General features: G+C 39.4%; 1 protein-coding gene across 2 annotated transcripts in view; it reads left to right on the top strand.

Annotated features, from left to right (window-relative positions):
• LIMCH1 (LIM and calponin homology domains 1) overlaps positions 1 to 12,562 on the top strand; it is a 175,323-nt gene that overhangs the window by 130,065 nt on the left and 32,696 nt on the right. For both annotated transcript variants that reach the window (XM_068188951.1, XM_068188952.1), the window contains exons 17-20: positions 4,156 to 4,282; positions 7,065 to 7,219; positions 7,409 to 7,808; positions 11,120 to 11,341. In XM_068188951.1, the coding sequence (XP_068045052.1) occupies positions 4,156 to 4,282; positions 7,065 to 7,219; positions 7,409 to 7,808; positions 11,120 to 11,341 (904 nt within the window). The remainder of the gene's footprint in view (positions 1 to 4,155; positions 4,283 to 7,064; positions 7,220 to 7,408; positions 7,809 to 11,119; positions 11,342 to 12,562) is intronic.

The following is a 12,562-nucleotide window of genomic DNA, read 5'->3' on the forward strand; positions in this document are numbered from 1 at the left end:
GAAGAAATAAAGAAAGCCCAAAGCAAAATAATGTCATTGTGATCTTCAAATTAATTACCAGGAAGATACATCTTTAGCTGAGCCTTTATTCTCTTTTTAAAACTTTATATCCAATCCCTTCCAGGTTAGGTTTAATTTAATAATGTACTAAATTTCAATTTTTAAGCTCTTCACCTCGATGCATCACTTTTCATAGAAGGAGTAGAACTGACGTGTATTACACTCAAAAATTTTAATTGTTCAGGTATGCATACAAACTTTAGTATGGAATAGTATGCAATGTCATTTGGAAAGCTATTTGGAAGTATTAGCTATTTAGAAGAGAAATAGTTGGGAACTACACACACAGTAATATCCTTAATGTCCTTCTCTTCACAGAAATGCACACGACCTTGTCTGTGTCCCAGATTAAATCCCAAAATATAAACAGTATGGAGAGTTGTGGGGGTTTTATAATGAGTATATACAGAGACTCACATGCAATTTTTCACCCTTTCCTCTTGTGATAAAGCTTAGAATCGTGGACTGTTCTTTACCTTTATGCTGAGCAAAGCCTCTATTCTCTGACTACAGAGTAAGCATGATCGTTTTCAAGCAGCAGGAATCTGTCCAGTCAAATGAAGGGGTGAGATAAAAAGAGCAACATAACATAGAAGTGCTATACTTAACAATGGGGGCACTCTAGCTATTTCAGAAAGCCTGTTTATATGATTGATTTTTTTCATCTGTGTATGTCTGTATTAAATGCAGTCATGAGAGAAGGTACATGAAGATGTCTTTGAAGATGCATTGCAGTGGACTTGGTGGTATAATGTGAGAGTAGCAACGATCAATAAATCATTTTGCTTATTCCATACTGATCCTCATTTTGTTTTAAAAGGCAAAACAATTAATATTCAAACCTCATTGTCATCCTTTCCAGATGTGCTACAGTTTACAGAGCAACTATATTCCTATATTGTCTTTTAAGTATTTATAAACATAAGACTATGTTTTCCCTTCTGAAGACAAAGTATTTATGAAGACTCTAATAAAACTTGGCTCTCAAGTTGGAAAAATAAATTGAACTGAAATTTCAAATACTTTTTAAACATTTGTCAAGTCCCCATTGAAAACTGTAACTTAAATTCAGTCTTAGATTAGATGCTCTTTATTCCAGCAGCAAAACTAAGGACTCTTTTACTAGACTGTCAAAGTTCTCTTTGCTAGTTAGAGAAAAACTAGATATTGTCATCAGCCCTGGTCTGTCTCAGGGTCCAGAAAAAGCAATACTTAGTGTGTTGCTGCTGACCAGGCCCATTCCCATCTCCTGAAGAGAGAGAATTCTGATGGTACCATGATAGTCCAATGTGAGCTGAGATTTTTGAGTATTTCTTTACTAGTCTGATTTTGAGCTAGTCTGTACCTTTTTGTGTTTTGTTGGAGTTTCTTAAGTCTTAGTATGACTGTAAAATGGTAAAGCATCCACATAATAAATGCCTTACATAAGGATTGTTAACATATTCTCATAAGAAGGTTTTTTACCTTATCTCTTCCTTTTAAATTAATTAATCTAAACATTGAAGTCCTTCAGATTTTTTTAAATTCAAAATTTATTTAGACCTGTTAAAAAAAAGAAATTGTTGCATGATATTGCTGACAGGAACATCTGTAATTTGTGATAATAAAGCAGTGTAGCTTGAAAATCCCAACATCCCAAATACACTGTTGGTCTGCACGGTGCTTTTTCCCAGATCATTGTTAGAACAGCAGGTCTGATATGCTGGTCAGCAGAAAGGCCTCTTGCTTCAGGACAGAGTTTGTATACAGTCTCTAAAGCTGTGCTAATAGCAGAAAGTTAATGAATTTGAATTTGGTCCAGTTACATATTCCCTGTCTATTTGTGTGCTATAGGCCTGCTATGGCCCAACATGTGGTTGAAGGAAGGAGTAAATCTAGTTCTGTTCATGGAGGCATTAATGATTGTCTGGAGCTATTTGGAGATTGTACAAGACAGCAATAGGATGAAATTATGTGGGACTCATATTGAAAAGTGTCTTTGGATAGAAGCTCAGAGTTTTGGTCTCTGATTCTTTTCTAAGGATGAACTTGTCAGACAGAAAAGTTGATGCAGACCTTTCAGTTGACCATGTACTCAGGAAAGGAGGTTTTTCTCCTTAGTGATTACTACCTGTTGGCCAGAGTGGAGCACAGTGCTTTGAGATTCCTTTGAGGACTCCTTCAGACTGCTGTCTTGGGAAGATACTGTTGTGGAATAACATGTTGCTGCAGAGTTGAAGTTCGAACTCACGCCGTTGTTTATCCATGATAATGAAGGCCCAGCAGCAGGAGGTGACTTCTGGCCAAGAAGAACCAGACAACCTTTCTTCTTTCTTCTTTCCAGAGCACCTTTTTTACTGCATTGTTAATAGTTACAAAACCTGTTGCTGTCTTTGTGCACCCTCTGAAACTTGCATGAATTCAGGGAACATACATTAGACTTATATTAGGAAATCGAGGTATTCCTGCTAGAAAGGCAAGATTCTTCCATCCCAAATGGCAGAGTGTGTACTCATGCACTCTACTAGGACTAGAAACCGCTGTATCAGGTCTTACCTTTTCTCCTACTGCATGTGAATGAAAAATTGTTTGACATGAGAAAAGAGAGGAGCTACACAACCAATTTGACCCAGTCGGCACAAGGTATCAAATACTGAACACTAAAGGCTTTCTTAGTGTGGGTTTCAAAAGTTCTTAAACTGGAATAAACCCTATAAGAGTGACTTTGTTGCAAGTTATGCATCTCCCAGCCTACCTCACCAGTCTGCCAAATATGACTGATATTTAAGTTTTAAAAAACAGTAACACTGTTAAACTACCCACAGAAAAACCCAAATTAGTGTAACCCGCAGCACTCTGTTTAAGGGTGCTGAGGGTTAGTAATACTATACTGTTACTATAGTATAATACCATATACTGTATTACTATATATATAGCAATACAGTAATATGTGAACTTCACTGTTCATGCTTAAAGGCAATAGGATGTTTATTCTGTCCTTCATTTCTCAGTAAATACCTACTTAGCAGGATGGAATCTGTGCATGTCCTTTTCCATACGCTGTGCAGACCTTTCAAGTTTTTTCTTGAGAGTGGCATTTCCGTCTTTGCTTGCCTGAATACAAATGCTGGCTCATAAATACATGCACAGCTTTCTGTGACTATTCACTTTGATTACTGTGGACATAGTTGCCCACAATTTTATCTTCATTGAGTGCTTCTCCTGCTAGTTGGCTCATTAGCTCACGTAAAGCTGCAGGTGATCATTGGAGGACTGCTGTGAAATCACTTCATGTGGAACTGCATGGCTTTCTTTTAAGTTTTTTTTTTTGCTTTGAATGGCACAACTGAGGTCATGTTTTACTGATAATAGGTAGTAGAGGTGGAGTAGTAAGCATGTTATCTTTGTGTGAAAATCTTTATATAATATAATGAGATGTATAATGTCAAACCATAACTTTTTTTTCCTTTAACTCTCCAAAGGTCAGAGAGATAAATAGAAAAAAAATCTTTTTTGGTCCTGGACATCATCTTTTCCTTGTTAGATTAGCTGTATTAATAAGCTAGTGCTGGTAGCATTGGATTTCTTCAAGGCACGGAGGAGAGGAAAGGGGAGGGGAGAAAGTACCTTGGAGTTTGAAGTGAGCATACTTCTCTGAGTTTGTAGCAATAGCATTTAGCTGGCCATGCTGCCCCTGAAGTACTTCTCAAGCCTCCTTTTACCCTGAAATGGAAACTTCCATGTGTGGTGTTAATCAAAGTGATCTTGAAAACCCATTGGGCACAAATCTTCAGAAAGTAAAGTGTTCTGAATGATAGAATTATTTTAATAAGAGCTATTGATGGAAGTGTAAAGTTAGTAGTGCTTCTTAGTGAGGTAGAAAGTTGTGGTTGACTAACAGAATGGGAAGTTGAGGAGTGTAATGCCTGAAGTACTGTGTGGGAGCCATAGGGATGCTCACAAGCCCATTTTGGGGACTGATGCTTTTGGGAGCTTTGTAACAGAGCAGGTGTCTGATTCTGCTGCAGCACCCTCATGTGGCTTCAGCTTTTACAAGCTGAAGGAATATAAGCCTCTAAATAAGAGTGGGCCTGTTGTTATTTTCCCCTTGTTTAGGAGTATGAGTATGTTTGACATGAGATGTGAAGAAGAAGCTGTGGCTCAGCCTCATAGCAAAGCTCGCCATGAGAAGCTGCAGAATGTACACAACCAGCTGAAAGAGGACGAGACCAGATGGCAAGATGTGAGTATACAACATTGTCTGCAATGGCAGGCACTGCCACTTGTTTATACAACATGCTGGCAGGCACTGAGACCAGCCAGCTAGGCAAAACCAGGACGACCTGCTAAATCTGCACTTGCTGTCAAGTGCTTATAATAAGGAGAGCTTTTTTTTTTTTTTTTCCAGTGGATTGTTGCTAAAAGCATAGAAGTTCATAATTTATTGTAAATCAAAGAATACAAGGTCTTAAAGTCTCTCTGCCTGTTCACCAGTATTTTGCTTTTTAAAAAAAAAGGTAAAGAAACTGTGATTAGGTAAAAAAATGAAAGAACAACTTCTAACTGCTGACTTCTCTAACTTTTCTAATTAGTCAATCTCTAAAGTGACAAAATACAAGACTAAGTAGAACAGGGAATAAATAAGTCAGCCTTTTCTTTAATAAATTTGCATTGATACAGAAAATGTTAATGTTTTCCATCCTGTCCAAGCAACAAATGGCACTTCATGTTAGATCCACCCTGCTTGGTTTACAAGGCCTTTCCAAACCCTCTTTCCTTGATGTGTTTTGTTAAGCTGTCCAGGCATTTGGCATTGTCTGCAGCAAATTAGCAAGGACGGAAAAACATGATCTTCAGGTAAGTTAGCATAAAGAGTTTTAGTTCCAATTCGGTTCATTCCTAAAGACTGATTTTAAATGAGGAATTTGGGATATTTTTAAACACAATAAAATACATCTCTTCAAGTGTGGTAGGTTCTCATTACAGAGAAAGCTTCTGTGAAACACCTCAGAGAAGTTTTTGGTAGAAAAGGAAAAATTAAAAAACAAGTTGTATATACAGCTAAGAAGTGACTTTTTATAGTAGAACAATGAAGTACTTCAGCTGAAAGGTCTTTATGTGTGGGAAGCCATAATTTCCCAGCAAAGATAAGAATAAATCCAGAGGCATTCAAGAAGTTTGAGAACTCAGTTGTTGAATTGAAAATCCTCTGAGCTAAAGTTCTTATATTTTCCAGGCCCTCAGCATCTTCTACCATGAGCTAAAAGTTCTGAAGAGGTACTCCAAATGCCTTTATTAGAACATCCTTGGCATTCTGGGGGCTTTATAAAGACATGTGTCGTGCTCTGATATTCTAGATGCCCATGCTATGAATTTGCCAACAATTAACAGTTTAATGAGTTTTTTAGATTATTGTTATTCTAAAGCATCAGAACTGGAAAAGATAAACATGTCTGGTTTTTAATTATGAAAAGAGAAGGAGGGCTTATGTTAGAAAATTTGCTAATGAAAAACTAATTTCCAAACAACAGACAACAGTGGAAGTAGCTGAATAAAAAAATGCTTTGGTACTTCAATGAGAATAATTAGTAACTGAAGAAAAGGATAAGCCTATGTTTCATGAAGGAAAATATAGACTGATATATGTAGGTCATGTGAAGAAGTACTTTAATGAACATTCCCTCAAGTGTAACATCAATAATTAGTGTTTTTAAGCTAAATTAAAAGTGATAATGTCTTTTCCTGATTTTAATAAGTTGTGCTTGCAGTACCTTCTGCTGTTTACCAGTAAAAATGTAATTAAAATATTTGGGAAACCATGTAATTAATGAAATAGCCTTTGAATTGAGTATGTGTTATGAATATCTGTGTTTTATTAAAACCAAAAGTTGTTAAAGTGCATGAAATATAATCTGTATACCAATCTCCTGATATCGAAAAGTTAATGACAAATGTTCCCTTCCAGTTCCCTAGGAGTTACTTTTCTTTGCAGAAGTTCTGCAGGGGTTACTTTTTACATGTAAAATTTTGTTCTTTTGCTAGTTGGCTGCAAAGAAATTTTACAGTTTAGAAAACTTCTTTACTGTGGTATTTGTACTGTGAAAAAGACCTTACTTCTGTATCCTCCTGGATTTGTGAATTCATAAAGGATGCAAGACATCACAGGGGCCCATAACAGGTACCTCCTGTGACTCTCTGGTTTAGTGTCAGGCTAGTTTTTCAGGAAAGGCAGAGAACCAGATTCAGTCAATCTTCTGCACATTTCAGGCAGGCAGATTCCAAAAAGATTGCAATTGTTACTTCAACAAGTACATCTCTATATAGCTGGATACAAATCATAGGCTTTTTACTCTGTCATCTCTCACACCAGCCAGGTATGAGCCACATCACTCCCTAATCTCTCTTGCTCACATTTGGATCCAAAATACTGCAGGGTGGCCATGATGAAGAATTTTAATTTGGATGCTGCACTGTATTTTTCTATCAAAAAAAACCCAACATCATGGGTCAACCATATTTGCATGTAGCTGACTGATAGCATGGGTAAAGTATGGAACTATAAGCTCTCCAAGGCTGTCAGTGCAGCTGTAGCTCATGGTGAAGTAACATCGGTTCTTCCAATGAACCCCTGTTTCCCATATGTCTGATTATTAAAATTCTTCACCAAACATATTTTTTTTACTTAACCTTCCTGGGGAATTGGATTTTGTCCCTAGTGTTGGCCCGAGTGAAAATGAGTGTCCTGACTGGTCCTTTTAGGCCAAATTTACTGCCAAAAGCAAAGTAAGCAGTGAAGCTATGAAATCTTTACTGTATCCGGCTGTGAGCAGAAAATTCAGGCAACATCTTCATTTGTGGCATGATCTCTTTTTGTCATTGAAATAAACAATGCTGCCTGCAGGTGATGGGAGCCTAGTCGACAGGCAAGAACAAGTATTGCAACCGGCTGGTTGGGTTTATTGTTACCTGCAGCCACTTTTTAGTTATTTGCAACTCTGCATTCAGGTGCCTTCCTTCTCTCACAGGACCTGGCTCGGTGGAAGAGTCGTCGAAGGAGCGCTTCACAGGATTTGATTAAAAAGGAAGCTGAGAGAAAGAAAATGGAGAGGTTATTGGCTGGAGATGGAACAAATGAGCGCAGAAAAAGCATCAAAACCTACCGAGAAATCGTGGAGGAGAAGTACGTTGTTTTACTGGAGTGTAGTGGGATGTCTGGAAATGCTGTGTGCTCCATAGGAGATAGGTACCTGTGGGCAGCCATGCCTGCAGGCCTGAGTGAGGGAGAGGGGAGGATGTTGATGGAGCAGAGGAAATGGGTGTGATTTCCAGTGTTAATGTAATGGTTTCTCTTGTGTTGTCTTCCTTGCAGAGAGAGAAGGGAGCGGGAGCTTCATGAGGCATACAAGAATGCAAAGACACAGGAGGAGGCTGAGAGCATCCTCCAGCAGTACACTGAAAGATTCACTATCAGTGAAGCTGTCCTTGAGCGTTTGCAGATGCCAAAAATTCTAGAAAGAAGCCATTCAGTGGAACCAAATTCCCCACTGAAAGACCCAAATCCTTTGAGATATTTAAGGCAACAGTCACTTCCTGCTCCAAAATTCACTGCCACAATTGAAGCAACCATTGTTCCCACCACTGAACTAGAGCCCAGCAGTTCAACAGGACGCACATCTCCCAGCAAAAGTGTTTCCAAGGCTGTGCCTATGCTGACACCCAAGCCTTATTCACAACCCAAAAATACACAGGAAGTGTTAAAGAACTTTAAGGTAGGATACATCATGTGCTCCAAAGTCAACCTTGAGGCAAAGAGATCTTGATTGAGTCATCTGAACATATAAATGTTTAATACAATAATGTAGAAAATTATGGCAGCATTCTGATATTATAAAATTCAGCTTCATGCTCTGTGCTGCTTCTGGTTTAGTGGTTTCTTTATGTTTACCAGTCTTCTTAGAATCTTGACCTCTTCAGACTGAAATATTTGCACTGGTCATTTTAACTCAGACTATATTTGTCTGGGGAAAGGGGGAATTTAAAAAAAAGCAAGGTGTTTCCTCAGAAAGTTTTTAGAAAAGAGTATGTGGTCATGCTTTTTTTTTTTTTTTTAACAAAATGAAAGGTGAAGAGAGTGCAGAGGCCCTGATTTTTGAAGCAAGACATGAACTGACTTTTGTGTCCGGGGTCTGATTTTTGGCATACCCAAACAAAGGTGTGCCTACTGCTTCAGAGCCAAGAGCCAGCTTGCCCAAAGATATGGTCTGTCTTAAACATGCTTCTCACCTAGGATGAGTGGGGAAATCTGCTTCACAGGCATAAAGAGAGGATTTAGGTTGTGTGTGGAGGTTCAGTGAAACAGGTTGGTTCTGGGGTAGCAGAGTAACTGGAGATTGATGGGGAGAGAGGGTCAGTGGCTCCATTGGATCGCAGGAACCATGCAAATACTATGGGAGTAAACAAAGGAGGAGAACTTGGATGAAAGCAGGGCTGCTGGGAATAAGTCAACTATGATTTGTGGGAGAAGAATAGGAGACGATATTCTGAAACCAGAATATGAAATCTGAGGAGTGTATCTTTTGACTGAGTGGTTTTGGAGAATGAGAATAAGATACTGAACCAATGATGGAAAAAGCGAAGAACTGGGATGTATTTAAAAGAACAGACCAGAATAAGTCAAGTTTGAAAACATCTGCTGCTCACAGTGCCTGTACCAAAATTGGAGCTTACCCAAGTCTCACAGTAGTCATGTTGTCAACAGTGTGAAGCCTACTGGCATGGGTGCCCCCAGTCTCTAGAGTTTGGGTTCCCTTCTGTCTGCCATTGCTCATACTTGGCAAGTGGCATTCAAGGGTGCCTGAAGCCCTGCTGATATCCCAAGTAGCACTGCTACCATGTATATTCAGGTTGTTTACTTTCTAAAAAATAAGTCAGCTCTTTATAGCTAGTGAAAAAAGTATGCTGTGATGTATAATTTATTGAAGTCTGTCCCAGCTCTTGTGGAAACCACACCCCACCATGTTTCCTAGCTGAAACAAGAAACTGATAATTCCTGTTTCTCCTATACCCTGGTTGGTATGCCCCGAGTTTACTTTTTATATATCAGTGAATCATGGATATTTGGGTTTTTTCAGATCCTTGCCACTTTTTTCATCAGGGGATCAAGATATGTGTGTATCACCATAATGTTATTGCATATATAATTCACATATGTAGGAAGAAACTAATTCATGAATGCTCCTACGCCCCATGAGCCACCACAAAAAAATCTGTTTGAATCTTGTTCACATGATGTGAGAAAATGTTATTTGTCTCAGTAGGGATTATTCCCTAGCGCACGTAGTTGTAGCATTATTTTCCCTTGAAACACCAGTCTGTCAATGATTCTTGGCTCTGGTGACAATGTGTTGACTTCCTCCAGATCAGAAGGCAAGGAGTATGTTTGTTTAACTCTTCAGCCAGGGCATCTGTCCTGTTCATCCGAACATTTGGTTTTCCTCCTTAATGTAAATAGAGAAATGTCTTAGTCTAAACAGAGACACTGAAATGGATGGTGCAGCCTGCCAGTGTTTTCCTGGAATTTTTATTTTTGAGATCTTTCATAACCTGCCTTTCTAGTAGATAATCCAACACACAGTCCCAGAAGACTTGGGGCTCAGTTCCTGCTCACACTTGTGTTTGGAAATAAACCCTAAGAGAAGTACTGTGTTAAGTGAATGATGTCAGTGCAGAAAGGGAGGGAACATTTTCATCTGAAAAACACTCAGAAAGAGTGAAACAGGTGGTGGAGCTGATTGTGCAAGGGCTAACTGCCTCCAGCTTGCTGCACATCTGGCAGAGCTAAGGATGCCCAGCTCCTCAGAGATGGTCTTTTAGTTAATCGTGCTTATAAAGAACAAGCCTCTGGATGCACGTGTACGAGAAGCCAATGGAGGGAGTTTGCCCTCAGCCTGGTACTGATGATATATACTAAGTTGGAGTGCCACTCTTGAGGTATCCAAGCTGTTCACTCAATAAGTAAGGAAGGATTTCTGTGCACAGAGTAGCAAAGCCCTCCTTACTTCTCATGCCTGCTGACAAGCCTTTAAACATCTGTGCTGTGGCCAGGCAGGAGCAATGTGGTGGTACTGAGACATGGTCCTCTCCTGGTCTCTCTCCACCTGGGCCCTCTTAAGGTGAATGGCTAGTGAGTTCTCTGCAGCAAGACTTCTCCTGTATGCTTCTACAAAGAACCCTTCAAATTGAAGGGAGTCTTTACATGCCACCTCCATTCAGAAATTCCAGAGTAAAAGTGCCAAGAAGTTGTATCAATTCAGAGGAAGAAGCCAAAGCATATTTTGTACTTTCTTCTTTGCTTAAAGGTTCCTTAGCAGGAATATATGGCCACCAAGGAGCTAGCCTGACCCTGAGAGAAAGGTAGTTAAACTATTTCCACACTCTCCTTTTCAAGGAGATTGCCTAAAGTAATTTTTTGGGAAAGCACCTATCTATTTGATTGCTTTATGGAGAGGGTAGAATGGCCAGTTTCACTTGCTGGTGCCTTGATTCCCTTTTATGAACAATTAAGAAACAAGTAGATGAACTCTGCTGCTCCTGTCCCTTCAAAGTTCACATGACAGTGCTTCAAAAAAAGTACAGACTGCTATTACTGTGGTGAGGTCACTGAAGTACATAAGCAGTTCATCAGCATAATTAGTCCTGGAGAACCTGATTAACTCTTGCATAAGGCAATGCAAAACCCAGCAGTTTTGGTCTAAATTTAACATTAAAATTGATCTTTTTTAAACATCCTTTGATCTGTGGTGCACACAAAGGGTGTCTGTATGTTACTGGGAGAATGGAATGTGGGAAGCCAGGAAATCCGGAAAAATTATTTCCTTGTGCCTGTATTTTGTTTATGAGCCCTCTAGGGTCACAGGGTCTTCTTCTGTTTTGGCCTGTTGAATGAAATATGTGCTTGGCTTCATCCCTCACTGATAACACAGACTGTGTTAATGATTGTAGTATCATGTTGACCTCCTAATTTCCTAAATTCCTTTGAATGCTACTTGTCTCAGCATATTTATTTAACTGTATTCTGCAGGTAGATGGAAAAGTCAGCATAAATGGAGAAAATGTCAACGGCATGGAAGAAAAGGATAAAGAATGTACAACAGTAATATTTACTCCTTCACCAACCAGATCTCTGAAATTTGATGGAGTAGCCAGAGGAGACGAACCCCCAGTAGAGTTGAAGAAGGACCCCCCAAGTGTTGAGCTCAGTTTACAGAGGCCTGCCACTCAGAGTGTGCACAAAGAGCCGACAGTAAGACCAACACGAACAACCCAGCCTTACTTTCTTTGCCAATTTTCTGTCTCATGATGTGTTTAATCACTAACTAATGATACCCAAGTGCCTCTGTTTGCCTTATTGCAAAAGGGTGTGCCCAGACCAGGAAAAAAAACTACAAACAAAACCCCAAATCCTTTGTAAATTAAAGGCTTCTTCCTTTTGTATGTGGGTAGAGAAATAGGAGGGTAAAATTAAAAAAAAACTTTTTGCAGCCACTGGGGATTTTGGAGGGATATTTTTTTTCTTTTTCATTTTTGTTGGTTTGGGTTTTTTTCCAGATGCCATGCAGCTGATAAGCATGCTTTAAATGTGCTGGGCCAGGGAGAAATTGATTCAGTGTCCCAGCCGTTGTGCAAGTTTATTCAGCGCTTCTCCTAATGTAAGCTGATTAGATCAGCAACATAATTGGACTGTGTGAGCCATTATAATTAGTCTCAGTTTTCAGTTTTCAAAAGAGGATGTGGATGTGCTGGCAGTTTTGAACATTTGGTTTTCATTCCCCTCTCAGAAACGTTAGAAAAGGGGATAAGCTATTGAAATGCTCAGAGGGGCCAACATGCTTCTTAACTGCCTTATCAGAGAAACAAATTAATTTTACCTTTTAATCTTTCTCCCCCCCCTCTTCCCCAGAGAAAAAGGCAGGAGTAAAACTAGAGCATATCACAGCAGGCATCTAGATGCAACAAAACTGTAATAAAAGTAGATAGTAAAAACAAAACAAGAAATAAGGAGAGGATTGCAAAGAGAGTATGTAAAAGGGCTGCAAGCAAGTGACAGCAGAGGGAATTCTCACCATTTATTTCTGTGTAACAACAAAGAGAATTGGAGATGTGGTGAGAGTTGGAGTATGATAATTTTTTCTTTCATCTCAGATTTCATCCAAGCATTGGCCAGATGGATAACAGGGAGCAGGCAGAGATCTGTCCTGGGGCATGATGGCTCATTCATGAGAAAGGGTTTATGTTTTACTCCCCTGCTTAATGCCAGTCTCTAGCTCTGGACAACCAAATCATGGAGCCTGCAGCAATCATGGGAACTGGAGTGTGCTGTGAGCACAGACTTGATTCTGTCAGAGGGAACTGGTATTGAGTCAAAAGTGAATGATTTGCAGGGAGGGCAGGGCTGAGGCTGCTCCTGTCACAACAGTTTGGCTGTGAGGGAAAAGCCAGGTAAGCATTGCATCTGATACAGAAG

Source organism: Anomalospiza imberbis, chromosome 4 (assembly GCF_031753505.1).
Source record: "Anomalospiza imberbis isolate Cuckoo-Finch-1a 21T00152 chromosome 4, ASM3175350v1, whole genome shotgun sequence".
Taxonomy (NCBI): Eukaryota; Metazoa; Chordata; class Aves; order Passeriformes; family Viduidae; genus Anomalospiza; species Anomalospiza imberbis.